At 39.1% G+C, this 26872-nt stretch overlaps 1 protein-coding gene across 3 annotated transcripts in view; it reads left to right on the forward strand.

Moving 5' to 3' along the window:
* CCDC191 (coiled-coil domain containing 191) overlaps positions 1-26872 on the forward strand; it is a 104852-nt gene that overhangs the window by 46568 nt on the left and 31412 nt on the right. For all 3 annotated transcript variants that reach the window (XM_082625038.1, XM_082625039.1, XM_082625040.1), the window contains 5 exons: positions 7989-8235; positions 16476-16921; positions 17718-17830; positions 20618-20700; positions 21454-21555. In XM_082625038.1, coding sequence (XP_082481164.1) covers positions 7989-8235; positions 16476-16921; positions 17718-17830; positions 20618-20700; positions 21454-21555 — 991 coding nt within the window. The remainder of the gene's footprint in view (positions 1-7988; positions 8236-16475; positions 16922-17717; positions 17831-20617; positions 20701-21453; positions 21556-26872) is intronic.

Consider the following 26872-nt stretch of genomic DNA (forward strand, 5'->3'; position numbering starts at 1 on the left):
TCATCTGGAAAGGCAGACCTGGCAAGGGTGATTTCTCCCTTCCCCCACACCTTCTTTAGAGGTTTTGGACACCTTTATATCAGCTCCCTCTTAGGCTTGTGAATGACACAGAATTTGCCTTCAAATAAAACTTTCTTTGTTCCATCATCCTAAAATCAAATACATTTTCTTCTTTTCATTTCCAAGGTTAACTTTGCATTCTTGAACTGAAATCATAGATGTAGAAGGAGCCATTTGTTTATTGGTTGGGGGAGCTGGAGGGAGAAGTTCATGGTCTTACGTTTAATCACTTTTCTACCAGCAACTCTCTTATTCCTTCTGGGTGAAACTGATGTGAAAGCATCGTCATGTAGAGGGAATGGCGCCCCCTGGAGTTGTGCATCCCTGTGACAGCATCAGACCCTGGGGAGACTACTTAGGAGCCTGACACATGGCCCCTTGTCCTCCAAGAACTCAGTTTTGTGGGGAAAATGAGATCTAGAAACAGTATAGGTATGGATTAACATGATAAACTTTGTAATGCATCTCTTTCTGCTGCTGAGAACTTAGTAGAGGGAAGTAACTGGGCAGGCTCCTACAGAGCGTCCGGAAAGGCTTTATCAGGAAGATGGGTCTTACTGGGCTCTGAACAGTAAGTAGGATGTTCCTAGGTAGAAAGAGGGAGATGAGGTAATGGCATTACGTGTGGCTGGAAATCATCAAGCATGTGGTTGTCAAGTTCATCAACTTGTGGAAGGCCTTAAATGCTAGGGCAAGGAGTTTAGGCGTTCTTAGGTAAATTAAGGTGAATTCCTGAAGGTTTTTAAGCAGGAGGGTGACCTAGACAGTTTTCCTTTCCTACAGTATGCTGGGGGAAATCTTCAGTGGGGGGGGAAAAAAGCTCTTTCACAATTTATGTCTAAATTTTCAGGACCTAGTGATTAATCTAAGGAATTGGGATGATAACTTACTCAAAGCTGGATTTGTTGGATAAAGAAGAGAAATTGGAGGTGTTGGAAAGGGGAAGCATCACGAGTGAGGGCATAGAGGGAGCGGCAACTAAGATGTTAAAGGTAAAAGTGGTCTGTGAAATTTACATGCCAGAAGAAACTTGTAGAAGAAAAATCTGAAGAACTTCAGATTCCATTCCAATTAAACTATTTAAATATAAAAGCACTAAATGGGGATTTCAAAATAGCATATGTGCCAATTTTTTTTAAAGATCCTCTTAGAACTTCTTGTCTCATATCTGTGAATTATTTTCAAGTGTCTATTTTTAAATGTTCAGAATGGGTGCTACATTTTTTTAACTGTCAGAGTTAGAAAATATTTAACTTATAATAATTTTTTTTACTATAAAACTTTAGAGCAAAAAATTCTTAAGAGTAGGAAAGCACCTCAAGGAGCATCTGATCCAGCCCCTCATTTTACAGATGATAAAAGTAAGGCACAAAAAGGATAAACAACTGTCTCAAATCATAAAGTTACAAGTAGCCAGCCCAGGACTAGAGCCTTGTCCTTTCGATGCTGAGTCAGATGCTTTTTCCTATAACATGCTGCTCCTAGTTAAATAGCATCTAGGTGATGGCTCCCTAAGACAGCCATGTTTTTCAGTTATATTGCAGTTGACTTCAGATGATTGTAGATGTAAAACAAGAGCAATAATGAACAAATAACAAGTCATGCTAGAAACATATAAGAAAGGAGCTATTAGATACAAACTGTCCTTCATGCTGCTTTCCTACAGATCCTGGGCTCTCTGCATGTTGTTCTTTGTTCTAGAGATTGTTTTAGGAAACTGTTAGGTGATTTTGTTCAAAGAAGGTTGGGATAATAGAGGTGGAGAAAAAAGCTCAAAGGTAGCTACTATCAATACAAGCAGAAACCAAGAAATGTCAGTGGGATCGGGGGTGTCAGGAGAGCCAGGACCCTCATTACCGTGCTCATCGGAGTCTCTCCCAGTTCCTCTGTGGACACCAAATACATAATTGTTGAATAATAGGTGAGTTAGTGGATGAATGAAGAGCTCAGTTGCTTCCTCTCCTGCAATTTAACTCCATAACATTTTCAAGCACTTTTTTCTATATAGTGAGATCGAGGGATAGAGCACATTTATTGTAAATGGGTTACTCATTGTAGCAACTAAACTCTTACCAGATTGACAAGACATAGGTGGTTCTTTGGCCCATCTACCTGGACATGGAAATCATTTGCTGTGTCTGTTTCTCAGATGTCAGCTGTGTCCTTAGCCTCCAGCTCTTGAACCCACATTTGTTTTTGCCACTTGGACTTTCCTCTTACTGGCCATGCAGGGCCCAGCCTTTTGGGCTTCTTTCTTTGCCTTCTTTCTTTTTTGTTCTTCCCACTTTCTCTCGGGAGCAACAGCAGATCCCTCGCTTCTTCTCATTCATGATTTAGCCACCATATTTTCTTTTTTATAAATTTATTTATTTCTTTATTTTTGGCTGCGTTGAGTCTTTGTTGCTGCGCGCGGGCTCTCTCTAGTTGCGGTGAGCGGGGGCTACCCATCATTGCGGTGTGCAGGCTTCTCATTGCAGTGGCTTCTCTTGTTGCAGAGCATAGGCTCTAGGCACATGGGCTTCAGTAGTTGTGGCTCGCGGGCTCTAGAGCGCAGGCTCAGTAGTTGTGGCGCACGGGCTTAGTTGCTCCACGGCATGTGGGATCTTCCCAGACCAGGGCTTGAACCCGTGTCCCCTGCATTAGCAGGCGGATTCTTAACCACTGCGCCATCAGGGTAGTCCAGCCACCATATTTTCTTACTGAGCCTCTGTGCTCAGAGTCTCACTCCACTCCAAGGTCATCCATGTATTTCTTCTAAAAAATGTACCTTGCTTTCCCTAATAGGAATTTTTGTCCACCTCTTTTCTTTTAAAAGTAGTTATGGTAATGGTGTTATAAAATTTCAATACAATGTTGTAATACAATTGAAACATTAACAAATATTCCCAAATTCTAACTAAGGATTCAACCACTCAGGCAGTACAACAAAATTCTGGTACACCCGCTAAGTTAGACCCTTGGACATGGTGGTATGGGAATTTGAACTGTATTTTTTAATTCTTTAGCATATTCACTTTTGAAAGTTGGCTCCAGATCTTTCATTCCTCCTCTCTCCCTTCTTCTCTCAATTTACAGCCAGCCCTAGACAAGTTGGGAAGAAGCAGGGTTTGTTTCAACCTCCTCTTTCCACCCTTCCTGAGCCTTGGTACTCGGTACCAAATACTTTGGGCCTTTCCTGGAACAGGCTTTTATCTCTTCCCTGTGTCCCTCTAGCCCCTCATGCTCTGTCTCTGTACTCCTCAACTGATGTTATCCCTCCCAGGAAACTTATACATTAATAGGCATTGTCTGGAAACAGTGCCCAAAATGTAAGTGATGGGGATTTGAGGGTACAGTGGCAGGCCAGTGGAAAAACTGGCCCTATGATGTCCCTCAAACCATGGCATTCATTCATTCACTCATTCATTTATTCTGTTTGATAGCATATATTCAGTGAGTCAGCTTTACTGATGCTTACTGTGTACTAGACTTTTTTTTGGCCGTGCCATGAGGCATGCGGGATCTTAGTTCCCCGACCAGGGATTGAACCCGGGCCGCCTGCATTGGGAGTGTGGAGTCTTAACCACTGGACTGCCAGGGAAGTCCCTAGACTCTTTCTTAAGTACCAGCAGGGGTACTCCTGCCTTCTAGGAGTTTTCAATCTAAGTGAAGAAGTTAAAAATTTACCCAAATACTAAAAATAATTGCAACAGAAGGCACAATAACATAAAAACTTAGGAGTGACAAAGACTTGGCTATCATGCATTACAATCCCCCAAGAAGCTTTTTAAAGATAGAAACTGTTTGGTCCCATCTTCTGAGAGAGACAGATCGTGGCTAAGTAGAAGAGAGCACTTTTCAGTCTAGGGGAAAACTGGTAAACCAGCACATATGCAGCTTGTGTGGGAACAGGCTGGGGTGAATCCGCCAGGCTAGCCTAGGGGTGGGGAGACTGAATTGAAAAGAGACTGTCAGGTATTCCCCATTCCCAGCACTCCTGATTTCAGCGTACGTTAGGGCAGTCATTTATGCAGCACCTCTGTTAGTCATGGTCCATTGCCCTTCCCTCCATGCTCACCTGGGTATCCAGTTGAGAGGCTAGAAATTGCATGGCATCTGAAGCTGATAAAGCTCCTGGTATCTGCCAGAGAGGCAGGAGCACCAGACTTGCATTGACTGGCTCACTTTAAAACTCTTGAAAACAGAACGGTGTTATCTTCCACATTTTCCCTGGGGGGCTACCTGGTGCATTTCTGAATGCATTAGCTTATGCATTCCTATTCCTGCTGAACCTGCCTGTCCCAAATGCAGCTGTTTGCATCATTGCTATTTTCATGTTCTGTTCAGATTTCAGTACTCAATCAGATCAGTAGTATGTGGTTATTTATTTGTCATTTCTCATTTCCCTTTAAAAAATTCAAGACACTTTTTAGATATCTAGTAGTCGTGTCCTAAGATAGTGTTATTACCTTACATGTGAATTTGTTCTATATTTTCAGGTTCTTTTTAAAATTTAATTACATCTTTAAAAACAAAATCCTGTAGGATAGGCAGTATAGGGCTTGTTGTTGTCGTTAGAGTGACACCATCTTTGAGGAGGAATTTAGATACTTTCAGCTGCTTGCCCAGTGTCCTATATCTAGCTGGTGTTCTTCTGACTACTGTGTTTTAGAATGTGCATCAATAACTAAGTATCATTGGAGGTGCTGATTCTAAGTATCCTGGTTCATATTTAAATTCCTATTTAAACCTATATATCTTATATTCTTAGGTCTTTAGAAACAGTCTTTCTCTGCATGCAGTTGTATAATTACAATGATCAGTTTATAGACCCTTGCCAGAAATTACCTGATTTCAGCTTGGAAACATATTGGGATAGGATGTTTTCCATAAAGTAACTCTGTCCTTCATTTTATGATTATCTGGGAACTGTGGAACCATTTCTTTGGGTTAGCATGCCCAAGTAAATCACATCTGACTAAGCTTTTAAGAAATTTAAGTGATATTTCACTTTCAGAAATATTTATGTTTTTAGTGTCATCATTTAAAAAGTATAGAAATGGGGACTTCTCTGGTGGCACAGTGGTTGGGAGTCCGCCTGCCTGTGCAGGGGACGTAGGTTTGAGCCCTGATCCGGGAAGATCCCACATGTCACAGAGCAGCTAAACCCGTGCGCCACAACTACTGAGCCTGCGTGCTGCAACTACTGAAGCCCACGTGCCTAGAACCTGTGTGCCACAACTGCTGAAGCCTGCGTGCCTAGAGCCCGTGCTCCGCAACAGGAGAAGCCACCGCAATGAGAAGCCTGAGCACCGCAGTGAAGAGCAGCCCCCGCTCGCGGCAATTAGAGAAAGCCCATGTGCAGCAATGAAGACCCAACGCAGCCAAAAATAAATAAATAAAATAAATAACTTTATAAGTGCATCCATTCTTTAAAAAAAAAGTATAGAAATGGACTTATCTGCAATATTGTCACTCTGCTGAAGTGAACATCAAGCGAGCCAGAGTAGAACCAGTCTTGTCTCTGGATCCCTAGCTTCTGTGTTCCTACCCTTCCCATGAACATAGATATCTTAAGTACATCTTCAAATCTCCTGCATGATCATGATAGAGAGGGCTCTAAACACAATAATTAAAACGCTTTTTTTTTTTTTTTTTGCGGTATGCGGGCCTCTCACTGTTGTGGCCTCTCCCGTTGCAGAGCACAGGCTCCGGACGCACAGGCTCAGCGGCCATGGCTCACGGGTCCAGCCGCTCCGCGGCATGTGGGATCTTCCCGGACTAGGGCACGAACCCGTGTCCCCTGCATCGGCAGGCGGACTCTCAACCACTGTAACACGCATTTTTTAACCCACCTTTTTTTTTACTGTTTAGTATTTTTGTTATATTTACCAGAAATATTTTTCTCTTTGCCTTTTCATATTGTCCAAATAACCCTCTCCTTGACAGTCAGAACTCCAGTGTGGCTTTTGGCTGTTTATGCTGTAAAAACATGAAATTAACTCATCAGGTAAATTTCACACTCCTCCTTCCTAAGCAGATTGATGTAAATCAAATTTTACATTAATCAGACAGAGCAACATACGTCTTCTATTCTGTGGAAATACATGATTTCCACTTACTTGAGTAAAATGCCATCAGGTGTTTTGTTTGTTTCACTATTTAGACATTGATATTTTTGGAGCTTTGTTCTTACCTGCGTTGCTACCTGATTTATTATTCTTATTTCTTTTAAAATTTTTATTTCAAGGTTATTCAGTCTCAGATACTTTCTTTTTTCCATCAAAGTAAAATATTATATATAGATGTTTATTACCACCTATATTGTATTTTTATTATAAAAACCATCTGTCAATCGTATTTATTATCTATCATTGCATTAGAAAGAAGCAATTATATATAATGAAATATGCTCTTGGCAGAATTGCTGTTAGCATTTACCCTGAATTCTATTATTTCAGTCAACACTACTCTCACTAATTGGTTGTTTCACCCAGCTTCTCCGACATAATGTTAAATTCTGTGACTCTAGAGTAGTATTTCAAACTAAGGGTTTTAACTCATTAATGGGTCCTAAAATCAGGCTCAAGATGAGGCATATTTTTTTTAAAATAGAAAAGATTAGAAAAGAAACATTGGAGTACATCTCTGGTAGTAAGGGTGAATATCGTTTGGTGGAACCTTTGTTTCAATTATATATACTTTTGTTTCATGCACACGTACACACATCAACTTATTTTGAAGTCATAGTGTGACACTTTTTTCTTTAGGTGGCAGTCAAAAAAGGTTTAAAAGTCACTTAAGCATTTAAGAGCTGTAGAAATGTTCTTCTGACTCATTGGCTTAAAATGTTACGATTTTTTTGATATGACCCCAAAAAGTCCATGAGGAGGGTTAAACATTATTTATGTTTAACAGAAATGGGTATGCAAATAGTGTTGTAGAGACCTTATTCCAGTCATCTTTACAAGATAAAATCACGTAGGTATCTAAACAATCTTAGATCTTAAACCTCGAAACTGACCCCCGTTGCGACATAAGTTCCAAGCTCTACAGCTCACTTCTTTGGAGACAATAATCATCCACTTATAGCTTGATCTCAGAAATCTCTACACTTGAATTCTCAACTGGCTACCACAAACATGTCTCCTAATGGAGAGTCCCTTTGGGAGGGGAAGGTAGCTGGCAGTTCCCAACTCCACTCAGGCACGTCCCCTAACATCATGAAGTTTCCAGGAATCAAAAGGAGCTCCTCCTTAGGAAAGGAGTGAATCAGACCCCCTACTAGACTGTGAGTGAGTTCTCTGAGAGCAAGTGCCTTGTGTACGCCCTTCACACGTTTCTAAGATTCAACAAGTGTCTTCACAAAGCAGTTCTTCATTCACTCAGTTTATGGCTTTGGTAAGTGAGACCTTCTCTATAGAGATCCTTTCCCTGACCAAGTCCTTCTTTCACAAGATCCACCCTCATAATTTCATGCTGAGTTTTATAAGTCTTATACTTAATTATTGACAATTCACTTGTTAAGTTTCGTTCCTTTCTCTTTCTCCCAAACCTCTTGTCTTCCTTAGATTTGCAAGTATAACTGAGTATCTCCCTCATGTATGCATATTTTTTAAAGCAGTTATTTGAATACCTATTCTTTCTGCTCCTTCCCCTCCAAAAGCTCTCAGAAACTATTTTATGGTAATCAAAAAATTTAATATGCCTTTGTGATGTGATAGAACAGTCACTCTTCTGAAGCAATGCCTTGAGGTGCCAATGACTTCTCTGAGCAGACCCTTTGCCTTGGGGAGCTTTATAAGATGATTCCTTTGAGCTTAAATAAAAGAATAAGCTGGAGCTAAAATGGAGCATTTCTGGGCATTTGGACTTGTATTTCATTTATATAATCAACCAAAAAGCAGTAAATGGCTTCTTTTTTTTAAGGGAAGTGCTTTGTTTCTTAGAAAACAACAACTGGCCACTGACTATAACCGGAAACAAGTTCTCCGACACCATTTTACAGAATGGCAGCATTGGCATCGTGCAGAGATCCAAAAGAGAGAGCTGGCTGTTACAAAGGAGGAAACTAGGAAGAAAATGAATGAGCTGCTGAAGGGAGCATCACTAGGGAAACTCAGTGCAAACGTGTCATCAAGCATCAGTCTACTTGACGAGGCAGCAGCCATGGAGGATCCACCTAGAAATGGAGAGGTAAGTTGCCTTTCCTTTGCTTAGTCTTCCTGCTTTTGAGCTTTATACTTGTATAGCCTGGGGTATGTTAGCTGTTGTCAGGTTGCCTGGCCTGAGCTATCTAAAAGATGAGAGCTGCTACAGTGCACAAAGTTTATCTTTCAGTCAGTGTTGATTTTCTTGAACTGAATCCTCTTTTATAATCACATACAAACTAGTATAGTTGAAACTTGGTAGAGATGTAATATAGACAGGGAATTGAAAACAACTAAGTGAAAGATTCTTTCAGGAACAGATATATAAAGCATTGTTTACAACTCTTGAACACCTCTTATTTGATTGTCAGGCATTTCCTTTCTAAATGAGCTTGTGACTTATAAGAGGGGAATGTTTAAGTTTTTATTTTCCTAATAAGAAGAATCATATGTATTAATTGTAGCAATTTGGCAGGAGAAAATGACAGAGGAAAAAGAAAAATAGGCAGTAATTCTATCATTTAGAGATAACCACCAATAAATAACCACATGTTGAAGTATAGCCATCTTGTCTTTTCTCTATTCAGGCATATGCAGATTTTTCTCTTTAATGTTGTATTTAGCTTTTAAATTTTCTTCAGTCAAGTCATTGAGGATATCTAATCTGTCATAATACAGGAAAAGAAGGCCATGTATTTTTTCTTCCTTTTTTTTAATTGAAATACAGTTGATTTCTAATATTGTGTTAGTTTCAGGTATACTGCACAAGTGATTCAGTGATAGATATATATTTTTTCAGATTATTTTCCATTATAGGTTATTACAGGATATTGCATATAGTTCCCTGTGCTATACAGTAAATCCTTGTTGCTTATCTGTTTTATATACAGTAATTTGTATCCATTAATCCCATACTCCTAATTTATCTCTCCCCCTTCCCTTTTCCCTTTGGTAACCATAAGTCTGTTTTCTATGTCTGTGACTCTATTTCAGTTTTGTATATACATTCATTTGTATTATTTTTTAGATTCCACACATAAGTGATATCACATAATATTTGTCTTTCTCTGTTTGATTTACTTCAGTTAGTATGATATTATCTAGGCCCATCCATGTTGCTGCAAATGGCAATATTTCATTCTTTTTTATGGCTGAGTAATAGTCCACTGTATATGTATAAACCACATCTTCTTAAACCAGTCGTCTGTTGATAGGCACTTGGGTTCCATGTCTTGGCTATTGTAAATAGTACTGCTATGAACATTGAGGTGTATGTATCTTTTCAAATTAGAGTTTTCATTTTTTCTGGATATATGCCCAGGAGTGGGATTGCTGGATCCATATGGTAGCTCTATTTTTATTTTTTTAAGGAATCTCCATACTGTTTTCTATAGTGGATGCACCAATTTACATTCCCACTGACAGTATAAGGATTCCCTTTTCTTTTTTTTTTTTTTTTTTTTTCTTTTTTTTTTTTCTTTTTGCGGTATGCGGGCCTCTCACTGTTGTGGCCTCTCCCGTTGCGGAGCACAGGCTCCGGATGCGCAGGCCCAGCGGCCATGGCTCACGGGCCCAGCCGCTCCGCGGCATATGGGATCCTCCCAGACCGGGGCACGAACCCGTATCCCCTGCATTGGCAGGCGGACTCTCAACCACTGCGCCACCAGGGAGGCCCAGGATTCCCTTTTCTTCACACCCTCTCCAGCATTTATTATTTGTGGACTTTTTGATGATAGCCACTCTGACAAGTGTGAGATGATACCTCATTGTGGTTTTGATTTGCATTTCTCTAATTAGTGACGCTGAGCATCTTTTCATGTGCCTGTTGGCCATCTGTATGTCTTCTTTGGAAAAATGTCTATTTAGGTCTTCTGCCCATTTTCTTTATTAGGTTGTTTGCTTTTTTGATATTGAGATGTATGCATTGTTGTATATTTTGGATATTAACTCCTTGTCAGTTGCATTGTTTGCAAATATTTTCTCCCAATCAGTGGGTTGTCTCTTCATTTTGTGGATGGTGTCATTTGCTGTGCAAAAGCTTTTTAGTTTGATTAGGTTTATTTTTGCTTTTATTTCTTTTGCTTTGGGAGCCTGATCTAAGATAATATTGCTATGATTTATGTCTAAAAATGTTTTGCCTATATTCTCTTCTAGGAGTTTGATGATGTCATGTCTTATATTTAGGTCTTTAAACCATTTTGAGTTTATTTTTGTATATGGTGTGAAGGAGTGTTCTAATTTCACTGATTTACATGAGATTGTCCAGCTTTCCCAAGGCCACTTGCTGAAGAGACTTTTTTCTCCATTGTATATTCGTGCCTCTTTTATCATAGATTAATTGACTGTAGGTGTGTAGGTTTATTTCTGGGCTCTCTATTCTGTTCCATTGATCTGTATGTCTGTTTTTGTGCTAATACCATGCTGTTTTGATTACTGTAGCTTTGTAGAATTGTCTGAAGTCTGGAAGTGTTATGCCTCCAGCTTTGTTTTTTTTCTTCAGGACTGCTTTGGCAATTCTGGGTCTTTTGAGATTCCATATAAATTTTAGGATTATTTGTTATAGTTCTGTGGAAAATGTCATGAGTATTTTGATAGGGGTTGCATTTAATCTGTAGATAGCTTTGGGTAGTATGGCCATTTTAATAGTATGAATTCTTCCAATTCAAGAGCATGGGATATCTTTCCATTTCTTTGAATCACCTTCAGTTTCCTTTATCAGTGTTTTATAGTTTTCAGTGTATAGGTCTTTCATTTCCTTGGTTAAGTTTATTCCTAGGTTTTTTGGGGGTTTTTTGGACACAATTTTATTTTATTTATTTATTGAAGTATAGTTGATTTACAGTATTGTGCCAATATGATGTAATTTTAAATGGAATTTTCTTTTTTGCTTTCTCTTTCTGGTATTTCATTGTTAGTATTAACAAATGCAACAGATTTATGTATGTTAATCTTGTATCCTGCTACCTTACTGAATTCCTTTTTTTTTGGCCATGCTGCATGGCATGAGGGATCTTAGTTCCCCAATCAGGGATCAAACCCATGCCCCCTGCAGTGGAAGCATGGAGTTTTAACTATTGGACCTCAAGGGAAGTCCCCTTACTGAATTCATTTGTTAGTTCTAATAGTTTTTGTGTAGAGTCTTTATGGTTCTCTGTATAGAGAATCATGTCATCTGCAAGTAGTGACAGTTTTACCTCTTCTCTTCCAATTTGGATACCTTTTATTTCTCTTTCTTGTTGATTGTTGTGGCTTGGACTTCCAATACTGTGTTGAATAGAAGTGGTGAGAGTGGGCATCCTTGTTTTGTTCCTGAATTTATTGGGAAGGCTTTCAACTTTTCACCATTGAGTATTATATTGGCTATGGGTATATCATAAATGGCTTTTATTATGGTGAGATATGTTCCCTCTATACCCACTTTGATGAGAATATATTTTTCTACTTAATAATAACATAATCTGTTTTTCTAAAATTATTTTCTGCAATATAACGAGAATTTTCTGTATCACTAAATCTACTTATGCAACAGTAGTTCCCAACTGAGAGTATAACACAGAATCAGACCTACTAAATCAGAATTTCTGGGTGTGGGGCACCATACTTTTTTTAAAGTTCCACGGGTGAACCTGATGAATAACCCCTGGTTAAGGACTGTCATTCTGTGCCATCTTTTTTAATGGCTGCATGAAATCTATCATGAACCATGAGCTAGACTGTATACCTCCTTCTTTGTTGCTGGACATTTAAGTTGTTTCTAGTTTGCCACTATTATAAACAAAACTTCAGTGAACAAATAGCTAAGTCTTTGCACACATCCATAAGGCTTTAATTAGGATAAATACTTAAAAATAGAATGCATATTTTAAAGACTTTTACCAAATTGCCCTTCCAGGAAGGTTGTGTCAAAGAAGTACCTGTTTTCCTGCTTGATAACATATTTATCATTTTTGCCAAGTTGACAGGTAAAATATTTTTTATGTTACTATTGCTTCAACATTTGCATTTTTTTATTACTAGTGAGGTTAAACATTTTTTATATTTTCCATTTACATATATATATATATATGTATCTGAAAGTGGATATAGAAAGATGAATAGTGATGCCTTTTATCCATTTTTATCCTTGAATATATATCTTTTTCTTGTTTATAGGAGCTCTTTATATTTTTAAGACTATTGATGCTTTTATTATTATATATTCTGCAGGGTTTTTTCATTGTTTTTATTTGTCTTTTTGGTTTATTTATAGTGTTTGGTACTATATACAGTTAAGTTTTCTTTTGTTTTGTTTTTAATTATTTGTCTGTCATATTTGAATACAAATAATTTTCCTAGTTGTACATTTATTTAATTTATTTTTTTAACATCTTTATTGGAGTATAATTGCTTTACAATGGTGTGTTAGTTTCTGCTTTATAACAAAGTGAATCAGCTATACATATACATATATCCCCATAACTCCTCCCTCTTGCATCTCCCTCCCACCCTCCCTATCCCACCCCTCTAGGTGGTCCCAAAGCACTGAGCTGATCTCCCTGTGCTGTGCGGTTGCTTCCCACTAGCTATCTGTTTTACATTTGGTAGTATATATAAGTCCATGCCACTCTCTCAATTTGTCCCAGCTTACCCTTCCCCCTCCCCGTGTCCTCAAGTCCATTCTCTACATCTGCATCTTTATTCCTGTCTTGCCCTTAGGTTCTTCAGAACCACTTTTTTTTTTTTAGATTCCATATATATGTGTTAGCATATGGTATTTATTTTTCTCCTGACTTACTTCACTCTGTATGACAGTCTCTAGGTCCATCCACCTCACTACAGATAACTCAATTTCGTTTCATTTTATGGCTGAGTAATATTCCATTGTATATATATGCCACATCTTCTTTATACATTCATCTGTCGATGGACAGTTAGGTTGCTTCCATGTCCTGGCTATTGTAAATAGAGCTTCAATGAACATTGTGGTACATGACTCTTTTTGAATTATGGTTTTCTCAGGGTATACGCCCAGTAGTGGGATTGCTGGTTCATATGGTAGTTCTATTTTTAGTTTTTTAAGGAACCTCCATACTGTTCTCCATAGTGGCTGTATCAATTTACATTCCCACCAACAGTGCAAGAGGGTTCCCTTTTCTGCACACCCTCTCCAGCACTTATTGCTTGTAGATTTTTTGATGATGGCCATTCTGACTGGTGTGAGGTGATTCCTCATTGTAGTTTTGATTTGCATTTCTCTAGTGATTACTGATGTTGAGCATCCTTTCATGTGGTTGTTGGTAATCTGTATATCTTCTTTAGAGAAATGTCTATTTAGGTCTTCTGCCTATTTTTGGATTGGGTTGTTTGTTTTTTTGCTATTGAACTGCATGAGCTGCTTGTGAATTTTGGAGATTAACCCTTTGTCAGTTGCTTCATTTGCAAATATTTTCACCCATTCTGAGGGTTGTCTTTTTGCCTTGTTTATGGTTTCCCTTGCTGTGCAAAAGCTTTGAAGTTTCATTAGGTCCCATTTGTTTATTTTTGTTTTTATTTCCATTTCTCTAGGAGGTGGGTCCAAAAGGATCTTGCTGTGATTTATGTCATAGAGTGTTCTGCCTATGTTCTCCTCTAAGAGTTTTATAGTGTCTGGCCTTACAGTTAGGTCTTTAATCCATTTTGAGTTTATTTTTGTGTGTGGTGTTAGGGAGTGTTCTAATTTCATTCTTTTACATTGTACATTTATTTTAAATTCTGTGCTCTAAGTTCAGAATTATTAATCTGTAGGGAAACCTATTTAACTCATTTTCTTTTTTCTTAAGTTTTATTTTATATTGGAGTATCATTGATTAACAGTGTTGTGTTAGTTTCAGGTGTACAGCAAAGTGATTCGGTTATACTTATACATGTATTGTTTCTTTTTCAAATTCTTTTCCCATTTAGGTTATTACAAAATATTGAGCAGAGTTCCCTGTGCTATGCAGTAGGTCCTTGTTGGTTATCTATTTAAATATAGCAGTGTGTTTGTGTCAGTCTCAAACTCCCAATCTATCCTTCCCCCAACCCTTCCCCTGCCACCTTCTACATAATGCCTTTAAGTATCAATACTTAACTCAAATATGTGAAGTTAAATTGAGCACTTGGATGATTCCCAGCCTTGCTTTTTATTGTGATTATTGTTATTACTGCCAGCAAGTAGGCTGGTTTTAATTTAAGCTTAGTGTCTCAACAAAGGGGGATCATGAGGATGCTTACTTTGTCCCTTCCCCTAGGCAATTTATGTACCTTTATCTCAGTTAGATAATCTTGTTTCCCTTGAGACCTAAGAGAATCTTATCGGTTCCACCCAATAGCTCTGTGGAACCTTTTACCTCACAAAGTTCCACTATTATCTTCAAATGGAAAAAGTCAGCAGAAAGTCTTTTGTTACCTGCATAAAACAGAAAAATTACTAAATGTATATATAATTTAGACTCAAGAGAAAAGTCTCCAGATCTCTGAAGTCAAGACAAAAGACTTTATCAAGAAAAGATAAAATTGTGAAAAATAGAGCAAATTAAAATAAAAGGCTATAATAGACTCTGTAGGTTACTAGATAAATTCTGATCTTGTCCAGAGTATATAGTGTAACATGAACAAATGACAATATAAAATCTGTAGTTAGATGCTCATTAATTGTACAGTCACAGGAACGCATAAACCCATATCTTATACCTTGAAAAATTTTGAAATTATCAGTTAGCTAATAGGTGATTTTCTCTAATTGAGCCAGACTGTTCAGTCCTGTTCTATTAAGTACAGTCTGTACCATTAAGATTTTCTTTCGTTCTCTTATTTTCACCTTAAAAATTTACCATGATCCAAAAGAAATCTTGTTGCTGTACTCAAGGCTTTTACAGTCTTGCTGTGTTAATAATGTATCATTACCACAAAGTTTAAAAGGGCCTAAAACACAAACCCTGCTTGACGCTAAATTGCTTAAGCAGGTGTTCTCATGAATAAATGTCCACTGACATTCCTGAAATAGAAGACTATTTTAAAAAATATGTAACATTTCAGAGTTTCCATATATCACATCTTTCACTTTGGCTGAGTCTATGGAAAATATTTCCATCATTATGAAAAATACCTTTGAGTTCCCAAATATGGTGCCCTGTTAGAGCTAGAAGCTTCTAAAATAATAAGATAGTTCACAGTATTTTTCTCCTTACACCACTGCAGCTGACAGAATCGAAAACTGATCAGAGCTTAGACCATGGAATCAAACTATTCTAGAAGAAACATTTTAACTGTGACATTATTTTAGCCAGGATAAATTTTTCTGATTAAGAATTCTGCGTCTTTCCCATCTGTATAGAATTTGTAATTGAGTATGACACCTCAGTCTGTTAAATGAGATTTATGTGATAAAGCTTTGAAAACTATTAAGCCATACACTAATATAAAATATTATTAGGTAGCATTATTCTTATATAATGCAGATATTTGCCCAATGATCGTGGGCTTGCAAATATTTCCCATAAATAAATTGTTTGGGAATAGCTGGATTAAAGCTGTATGCTTTAATCTAGGCCTTGATCCTGAAATAGACAAATACCTTGTGATTAATTTACTGGTGGCAAGAGAGACATTGAAAGAGCTGTTATTAAAGAGCTATTGTTAGGGAGGGTGAGAGGGAGGGAGACACAAGAGGGAAGAGATATGGGAACATATGTATATGTATAACTGATTCACTTTGTTATAAAGCAGAAACTAACACACCATTGTAAAGCAATTATACTCCAATAAAGATGTAAAACATAAATAAAAATTTTTTAAAATAAAGAGCTATTGTTATTATTAAAGAGCTACTATTGATTTGTAAAGTTATTCCTTAGTTTTCCATCATTCTTGAGAAACAGTATATACTTTGCCACAATATTTTCAATTTCCTGCAAAATTTGTGCAGATTAAATTCCTGGAATATGTATCTGGAGTAATCATGCCTAATTCACGAACAAACTATCCAAATTAGATATTTCTAAGAGCACATTTTTCTGATTCCAGATATCCTGGCCATGGCAGTGGTTCATATGGTTGTACCCACTCTCCCACCAGCTTCTGTGGTGAGCAGCAGGGCACATTCTAAGAGTGACTCACGGGGCTAAGGCTGGTGGCTTCTGAGATGGCCAGGCCAGGAGCACAGGGCAGCTCTGGCTGGGGTGCAGGGCACTTGTGCCATTGAACAGAACAGTGCTGACCAGGTAGAGTTGGATCTCACCAGTACAGTCCTTTAAATAGCTGAGCTATCACACGTTCCTTCTTTCTCAGGCGGCTGCCGTCCCCCCTTTGTGGGAAAAGCCTCCCTCGGGAACCAGTGGTTATGTGCCCAGCCCCCACCTAGGAAGACCAACAAAGAACATCTTGCAGGTTCCCCTCCAGAATGTCCCTCTGGATACATCTGACACTAAACTGCACAAGGCCCTACATGTTGAGCCCTCCCAACAGCCTGGCAACAAAGAAAAGCTCAGAACCAGCAGCCAGAAAGCAGAACCTATGTGCATGGGTCATTTCCATAACCGCCACATCTTCCAGCAACAGCTGATTGAAAAGCAGAAGAAGAAACTTCAGGAACAGCAGAAAACAATTCTGGAGCTGAGGGAAAACCAGCGGCTGGCAGAGGCTCGGCGGGCAGCAGGGCGTGCCGACACACAGAGCTGCCTGCTGTCAAACCCCAGAGAAGATGAACGAAAAAGAACCTTCCAGGTGCTTCCAAAGTATGTCCATTGTATCAGAACACTCTTTGGACTCTTTATTTGGGGTTTTTTACTTTGTGATCGAAAGGCTCCTGAACTTTACCCAGCGTCCGGACTCTATAATTACTCCTTTTCTTTTACTGTGCACTCGCAAAGCAGAGAAGCCCCATGCATGGTGACTGGTATGTGACAGGTACCAAAATGTATTTAAGGCAAGTGGCTGCCTATAAGGATCCCGTTATATAGTTAGCATTTGTATGGTGGCTGCCTTTGTCTGAGGAGCTCTGTCACTATACCAGTAAAAGAAAAATGCTTACTTGCTCTAACTCAATTTCTGGATTTCTGAGTATGTTTAGGGCTGAGAACCAGATCAGACAATATTAGGTCCAAATGGAGCAGCCCTTGGTTATGGCCACTTACCTAGCTTAAGTCTGTAGTTGTTTGAGATAAAAGTAAACATCTTTGAGTCTAGAATTAGAGTCCAAATTTCTCAAAAACTATTTAAGATGGTTTTAGACATGCTTGTGACATACTCAGTATGTGTGATAAATGGTAGGATAAGAAGAGGGTGATATGTATTGATTTGAAGCACTGGGATGGGAATCAGAGTGCCTGACTCACATTGTAGACTCAGGCCAATCACTCGACCTTTCCACGCCTCATTACACCAATTTATTGAATGGGTATAATAATACATAGTTATCTCAGAAAGTAAGGATTAATTAAAGTTTGTAAAAGGCGTTGAGTTCCTCAGGTGCAAGGGCTTTGAATGAAGCTGGTGATTGGTCTGAATTCTGTTCCTTTTTTTTTCCCGCAGTTCGCCTGTTGCTTCCCCTGGGACTGAAGGTAGTAGAGGTGACTCCCGAAGTTCTCTGTCTGGACCCAGAAGGAATCCAAGGCAGCTGATGGCACCTCATCCCATACTGAAAGGCAGGGCTGTCTTGGTGGGGCCTTGGTTGTGGTTATCTTTCCTCTTGGAGTAGAATGTGTTGGGACTGAATCCTGGAAACTCTTGGGTTTTGAGACTCAGCAGAACCTAGTCAAGGTCTAAGATGGGTAGACACATGAGAAATGGATACACCAGAGAATGCCACGACTCTTTCCTACCCTTTTTGCCAAACTTTCTGGTCTTCCTAGCCAATACAAAAACAAAAAACAAACAAACAAAACATTGCTGAAAGGTTTAAGCATTTTTCTGTAATTTGAGATTTGGACTGTGATTTTAGAAATGGGACAATTACACAAATAAAAAATTCCACGTAGCTGCTAAGAATAAACCCTGATAAAGATCACCTATCACTGTACTTTGTTAACATTAAAATATTGATCCGCTAACAGCAATCCACATCAAGTTATTACATCATTTTATAATGGGTTGTGCCTTGATGATAGGCTTTTAGAATGAAATCCACAAACCAGACATCAAAAAAAAATTTTTTTTTATTGGGGTATAGTTGTTTTACGATGTTGTATTAGTTTCTACTGTACAGTGGAGTGAAGTAGAGTTCTCTATGCTATAGAGCAGGTTCTTATTAGTTATCTATTTTATACATATTAGTGTATATATGTCAATCCCAATCTCCCAATTCATCACACCCCCTGCCTCTTTCCCCCCTTGGTGTCCATATATTTGTTCCCTACATCTGTGTCTCTATTTCTGCCTTGTAAGCCGGTTCATCTATACCATTTTTCTAGATTCCACATATATGAGTTGATATATATTTGTTTTTGTCTTTCTGACTTACTTCACTCTGTATGACAGTCTTTAGGTCCATCCACGTCTCTACAAATCAAACCAGACATTCTAATAACATTCTTGATGTGCATAGAAATCATTATTTAAACCAAGCCATACTATGAGAATAGAAGTATTCCTCAGAACCCCCCTAGTGAATCTGCCAGTTGTTTTTACTCTGTACTTAGTCATGCACTGAACATATGTTTATACGAAGTGGTAGGCATTTTGACAATTACATTGTGGTTTTTAAATCTGATTTTTCATCTATGGTAAGATTGCTGCCCTAACAGGAAGTGATGTCACCTGAAGGACACTGTGCCTGAAGTCCATTCCTGTTAATGAAGAAATCAGCCATCTTTACATTGACTCTCTTCCAGGTCAGCAGTTTATGCCCTCTTTGTCCACCAATGAGGATGCTCAGGAAATGCCCAGTTTGGTGTGATTATTTTTAAAAAATTATTATCCGATCAAAGACTTCACATGTTTTAGAACACCTGGTTACTTTTCAAGTAGTCTTTAATGACTGGCTCTAGAAGAGATGGAAAAAGGGCATATTACCCCAGACTCTGCCTCTCAGGGCTCTCTCACTTTAATCCTCTAGTCTATTTCTGCCCCCTTAAAGAGAGTCTCATTCCTGCCATCTGTGCCAACCCCACTCTTCTTTTTCCAGCAAAGCAGACACTTAATATCTGTAAGACATAGACTGGCGAGTTTTTTATTAATTCTTGAAACTTGGACTTAAATTTTCTTCTCTGTAACGTAGCACAAGGAACCGAAAGTAACCATTGGCTGACTTAGGTGAGCAGAACTTGATACTCTTCCCACCCATGGCCCCCTGCCTATGAAACCCCAACTGGTGACAGGGTCGTATTGTCAAGCCATCTTGCACATTTGCTTGTTTTGGATGGATATTTAATAGACTGTCAAGAACAGGAGTCTGACACTTAAATTCATTCAGATGCCAGTTCTTCAGATGTCTAGTACGATTCCATTTCCTGTCCATCTGGATATCCAGGCCTTAAAACTAGTTTAAAATGTAATCATCATGACCCCAAACTTCAGTTTGTTTGTTGTCATTGTTGTTACATATACAGACATATGTATAGTGACTTAGGAGAAAGTAGCAAACTCAGTGGGATTTGAGGAGTGATTCTATTCTCAGAGTATTTGTTACATGTAATTAAAGTTTTCTACATTCATTAAAAGAATTATCAGATTAAAATTCTGGTTTCTGGGTTTCACGTACTAAAAGTATCATCAAGACAGATTATCTTGTTTAAACCAGTGAACAGTTATTCTAATAGAAATGTGAACAAAAACATAACTAATCTGCAAATTGTTCATCATTGCTGAGGATGGGATTGTAGGTCTTTAACTTGTAGGGCGTGTGTGTGTGTGTGTGTGTGTGTGTGTGTGTATACCTGCAGTTTCTGTAATTATATATATATATTTTTTTTAATTTTTATTTATTTATTTATTTTGACTGCTTTGGTTTTTTGTTGCTGTGCGCGGCTTTCTCTAGTTGCAGTGAGCTGGGGCTACTCTTCGTTGTGGTGCACGGGCTTCTCATTGCGGTGGCTTCTCTTGTTGCAGGGCACGGGCTCCAGGTGCATGGGCTTCAGTAGTTGTGGCATGCGGGCCCAGTAGTTGTTGTTTGCAGGCTCTAGAGTGCAGGCTCAGTAGTTGTGGCACACGGGCCTAGTTGCTCCACGGCATGTGGGATCTTCCCAGACCAGGGCTCGAACCTGTGCATGCCCCCTGCATTGGCAGGCAGACTCTTAACCACTGCACCACCAGGGAAGCCCTGTAATTATATTTTTATATAAATTTTATGCACACACATATATTTCTGAGATTATGAACATTCAACTTAAAAGAAAACTTTTAACAATGACACTAAATTTTACTATAAAATGGAGACATTTCTTTTGCAGCATTCCTTATATTTTTTATATTGGAACTGCATTACTGTTTTCTAGCCATGGAAGAGAGAGCAGTTCAGCGAGCTGAACGTAGGCGGATCTTGGCAGAGAGGAAGAAAAAAAAAGAAGAGGAGAAATTGGTAATAAATCAAGAATGCAAAGTGAGGCAAGAAAAAGGATTTGTATAGGTCTTTATTAAAAAATGAAACCTAGCTTGTTTAAGACCATTAAGGCAATAGTGTAACACCAACTTTGGATATGGCTTTTTGCCTCCCGGCCTGAACTCTGTGATAATTTTAGGAAAATGAAGGGAAAAAAACATCAGCATCATTAGTATAGCAGGAAGAAAATATTATGAAAGTTGTTGGGAGCTGGCAACTTAGAAGATTTACACATAACCAAGACTAATGTGTTACAGGTAAATGTCCAACCTGATAAGTTTACAAAGGTGAGTAATTCTTATCTTCCAAAGTTTTGACCTGGACTGCCAGAAGTAAATTTTGTACCTACTAAGAAAAAATAAATAGTTCTAATAGCTTTGGGGTTTTTTGGTGAAATGGAAGAAAAATTTTTCTTACGCTACATATAGTTTGGACTTAGTATTTCATAAATGAAAATAAGAACTAAAAAGTAATGATTTTGTAATGAAAAGTTAATGGTCTTATTCATGCTTAGTCTCATCTTCCCAAGTAGAAGAGAATTCTTTTGGAGAAACATTTAGGTTACATTACTGACAACCTGCTGGTCAGGCTTTCTACTTTTAACACAAAGCGCAGGCTTCTTCCAGAGACTGGGCAAGCACTTTGGTAGATACTTGACTTTCCTCAACATAAAAGATCTTATTTCCACACAAATTGAGGGTTCTGATTTTTACAAATTCTAATCTTGATCAGGCCCAGTTAAAGGCCCAAGAGGAGGAGCGTCAGAAGAGGGAGGCAGAAGAAAAGGAGGCTCAGCTTGAGAAAAAACGAGAAGAGAAGAGACTGAGGAAAATGGTTAGTAGTTTCTATTTGGTCAGCCACCTGTCCTTTGAAGCCTGTTGTGTGCAATCTTGTGGTCCTGTGCACCTTCCCTCCGGAGAACTTCGGTCTAGAACACTCTTCTCTCGCCTCCACCCTTTCTCTACCTTATTTAATGAAAACCTATTCATTCCTCAGATCTTAGCTCAACATGGTTAGCCTTTCCTGCCTTGTCCCACCCTCCTCTCTACCCAGAGTTAGTTTAGGTCCCCCTTCATGGACTCTAAGAGTATATCTTCTTCCAAGTACTACCAGGGCTTATAATTATGTATCTGTTTCTTGATTGTCTTATTCATTTCTGTATCCCCAACTAAACCATAATCACCATAAGAATAAAGGGAGCGCTCTGATGTTACTCACTATTGAACTGGCTAGTGGTAGAAACTCAGAAAATCTACTGAATGGATGAAAAATGAATGGACAAAGAAATGAACAAATGGAGGAAAATACAGAAGAAATAAGAGATAAAGCTCTTACTTTCAAGGTTATTAAATTCTAGTTGGAAAGATGAGGCCTAAAATTACACATCTGTCAGAGAGAATATAGTACAAGCATATGCTGTCCTGTGCCTCACAGACCAAAAGAGATCAAGAGAGTTATATGAACAGGGCTAAATCCATGAAGATTTTGGAGAAATCAGAAGTATTTTCATAGAAGAGGGATTTGAATTGGAAACTGTATTAGTCAGGGTTCTCCAGTGAAACACAACCAATAAGATATATGTATAGGAAGAGATTTATTATGAGGAACTGGCTCACAGGATTATGGAGGTGAGAAGTCCTAGGAGCTGCTGTCTGCAAGCTGAAGACCTAGGAAAGCTGGTAATTCCAGTCCAAGTCCAAAGGCCTGAAACCAGAGGAGCCAGTGGTATAAATCCCAGTTCAAGGGCAGGAGAAGACCAATGTCCCAGCTCAACAGGCAGGCAGGAAGCAAAAAAAACAGGCAAATTCCTCCCTCCTCTGCCTTTTTGTCCTCTGCAGGCCCTCAAAGGACTTGATAATGCCCACCCACATTTGGGAGGGCAGCCTACTTTACTGAGTCAACAGATTCAAAGGCTAATCTCGCCTGGAAACAGCCTCACAGACACACCCAGAAATGTTTAATCTGGGAACCCTGTGGAACAGTCAAGTTGACACATAAAATTAAAATCACAAGTCCATGCCTTATCAACTTGGCACCCATATACATCTCCCTAAACCATACCTAGTCTCCAAATAAAGATAACAACAAGATCATAATTCTGCCTAACATGATACAACTATCCTGCATACAACTGAAAATGAACACCCCTTCCCCAGAAGAGGAGGTAAAGTCCTTGAATGATGTTTATTCTTCTCCTTGCTAACCATGACACAAAGTCAATACATCTTATGTTACATGATTAGGGAATAAGAGTGGAAAGAAAACAAGATACGTATATACACAAACATATTCATAGCAAAATAAGAAGGGAATACTCATGACCATTACAGTCTTCATTTCTGTAACCGGTCAAGTCGATGTAGCTGGTACTTATAGTTACCTTCTTCCACTACCCACTCTATCCTTTGTCTTCAGCAAGCATCGCTGGTAATCATGGGATGACCTGAACCTTCACTCCTGAAAGGTCTGGCCCGTTAGTAGTCCAGCATGGATTGGGTTGTAGTTTTCCTTTCACCTTAATCACAGGGCATGGTAATACTAAGAGATACCCTAAGGGGTCTCCTATAGTCCAGGCATACTCTTCCTCACCTCCATTGTGGAGTAGTAGTCCTATTGCCCCTAGTAGCCGGGGTCAGTCACCCCAGCCAGCACTTCCTTTTTTACCTGTTGATTCAGAGGCATGAGGCGCCCACAATGATTAGGTGGCATTCTTTCCAGTTCAGTGGAATCTTTTTATGTCTCCTTGTGGAAGCATTTCCCCATTTGGAACCAAGACCTCTAGGCCAACAGAACATAAATTTGTGGGAAAAGAAGCAAAAATGTTGCTAGTTATAGTGAGTGGTGCCACTCCCACTTCCACCCCTTGCTTCCTGGACCCCGTGAATACTGGCTATGGGAGAAACAGTACCATGTACTGGATGCTGGTTCAGAGCATATACAGACTTCCAGAGAACCTAACCCCAGGCCTACAAGGTACTGCCACCTAGCTGGTGTTGCAGCTGAGTCTTCATAAGGCCATTCCACCATTCTGGCAAGCCAGCTGCTTCAGGATGGTGGGATACAAGATAAGACCAGTAAATTCCATGCATATGGGCCCTTTGTTGTACTTCTTCTGTCAAGTGAGTTCCATGATCAGAAGCCATGCTGTGTGGAAATCATGATTGTGAATAAGGCATTCTGTAAATCCAGAGATGGTCTGTAAGTCCATGGATGGTAGTTTTGGCAGAAATATTACGGGGAGGAAAGGCATATCCATATCCAGAGTAAGTGTCTATTCCAGTAAGAATAGAACATTGCCCTTTATGTGATGGAAACAGTCCAATATAATCAATCTGCCACCTGACAGCTGTCTGATCAACCTGGAGAATGGGGCCATATTGAAGACTGTGTTAGTTTCTCCTGCTGCTGGTAGATTGGGCACTCAGCATGGCCATAGCCAGTTGGCCTTGGTGAGGGGAAATCCATGTTTCTGAGCCCATGTATATCCTCCATCCCTGCCACCATGGCCACTTTGTTCATGAGCCCATTGGGCAATGAATGACAGCAGTGGCTGGGGGAAGAGGCTGACTGATATCCACATAATGGGTCATCTTGTCCATGGAGCAAAAGGCATATATAATTCATCCTTTGCTAAATCAGCCAAAGAAATCTCCAGAAACAGCTCAGTTACTTCCCTTAAAAACTACCTGAGGGGGGCTTCCCTGGTGGCACAGTGGTCGAGAATCTGCCTGCTAATGCAGGGGACACGGGTTCGAGCCCTGGTCTGGGAAGATCCCACATGCCGCGGAGCAACTAGGCCCGTGAGCCACAACTACTGAGCCTGCGCGTCTGGAGCCTGTGCTTCACAACAAGAGAGGCTGCGATAGTGAAGAGGCCCACACATCGCAATGAAGAGTGGCCCCCGCTTGCCACAACTAGAGAAAGCCCTCGCACAGAAACAAAGACCCAACACAGCCAAAAATAAATACAAAAATAAATAAATAAATAAAAGATTACTATTAAGAAAAAAAAAAAACTACCTGAGGGGTTCTAAGCGAACATTTCCCCAACATGTGTTCTGTGTAATCCTAGTAGTTCCTGAGATATTAAGTAGTTTTGAGAAAATACAAATTCTGTGGTCAAAAAAATTTGGTAAATGCTGGTTAAAAAAATCAAGTTAAACAAGTTTCATTATTAGCTGCCTTCTCAGAACCTTTAACATCCTACCAGGTATTATGAGTCTCCAGAAGAGGGACAGTGTGCCAAGCAGTCACATATGGCTGACCAAAGAACCCTTTTTATAGAGCAGCCAGCAACGTCTCATGAAGAACTGGGGGCCTGCTACTGTAAAAAAGTGAGACCTTTTTTTTTTTTTTTTTTTTTTTTTTTTTTTGCGGTACACGGGCCTCTCACTGTTGTGGCCTCTCCCGTTGTGGAGCACAGGCTCCAGATGCGCAAGCTCAGCGGCCATGGATCACGGGCCCAGCTGCTCCGCGGCATATGGGATCCTCCCGGACCAGGGCACGAACCTGTGTCCCCTGCATCAGCAGGTGGACTCTCAACCACTGCGCCACCAGGGAAGCCCAAGTGAGACCATTTTAAAAATACACAGTACAGAACATTTCTCCTCTCGTATCTGTTCATTGTAGAACACCGGAGAAATACAAAAAAGACGGGGGAAAAATGTATGAGGTAACTACTCTTAATATCTTAGAATACTTACTTCTGTTCTTTTATCTAGATGCATCTCTTTTTTTTTTTTTTTTTTTTTTTGCAGTATGTGGGCCTCTCACTGTTGTGGCCTGTCCCGTTGTGGAGCACAGGCTCCGGACGCGCAGGCTCAGCGGCCATGGCTCACGGGCCCAGCCGCTCCGCGGCATGTGGGATCTTCCCGGACCGGGGCACGAACCCGTGTCCCCTGCATCGGCAGGCGGACTCTCAACCACTGCGCCACCAGGGAAGCCCCTAGATGCATCTCTTTTTTAATAGTTAAGTTGATAATTTGTGTGTATAGGTGTATATAGTTTTTCAGCTGCTTTTTTCATTTAGGATTTTATCATGAGTATTTTCACTTGTTATTCATAATTCTTCAAAACCTTTTTATTTATATGCTGAAGGCCATTTTAAAAAAATAGCCTTTTTATTCTGAAATAATTTGTTTCTCTATTCCTCTGTTAATATTGCTTCCAGTTTTTAGCGATTATGAATAAAGCTGCTACAGACATTCACATGTAGGTTTTTGTTTAGACATAAGTTTTAAGTTCACTTAGGTAAAACACCTAGAAGTGTGGTTCCTTGGTAGTATGCTAAGTCTATGTTTAACTTTTTAGGAAACTGCCAAATTCTCTTCCAAAGTTGCTGCACTGTTTTGCATACCCACCAGAAAGTTCCTCTTGTCCCACGTCCTTGTCAGCAATTGTTATTGTCCTTTTGTTTGTTGGTTTGTTTGCTTGTTTTTTGCATTTTAAGCATTCTAATAGGTGTGTCATGAGTGGTATCTCATTGTGGTGTTTATTTGCATTTTCCAAACAACAAATAATGTTGAGCATCTTATTTGTTTACTTGCCTTCTACATGTCTTATATGGTGAAGTGTCTGTTCACATCTTTTTGACCCATTTTTCAATTGAGTTATTTTCTTATTGAGTTGTTATTTCTTATTGCTTATTATCTTATTAAGTTATTTCTTACTGGGTTTTAAGAGTTCTTTATATATTCTGGACCAAGTCCTCTACTAGATACGTGACTGCAAATATTTTCTCCCAGTCTGTGGCTTGTATTTTAATTCACTTAACAGCGACTTTCACAGAGGAAAAGTTTTAATTTTGATAAAGTCCAATTTATTGATTTTTTTTTCTTTCACTGGATATGCTTTTAGTATTATATGCAAAAACTAATCTCCAAATCCAAGGTCACTCAGATTTTCTCTCATATTTTCTTCAAGAAGTTTTATAGTTTTATGTTTTACATTTAGATCTGTTGTCCATTTGGAGATAATTTTTGCATAAGGTGTGAAGTATGTATCAAGTTTATTTTTTTGCATATAGACATCCATTTGTTCCAGTATCATTTGTTGAGAAGGCTCTCTTTTCTCCATTGAATTACATTTATACTCTTGTCAAAAATCAGTTGACTGCATTTATGTGGGACTATTTCTGGGCTCTATTCTGTTCT

This window comes from Mesoplodon mirus, assembly GCF_964341445.2.
Source record: "Mesoplodon mirus genome assembly, chromosome: 6".
Taxonomy (NCBI): Eukaryota; Metazoa; Chordata; class Mammalia; order Artiodactyla; family Ziphiidae; genus Mesoplodon; species Mesoplodon mirus.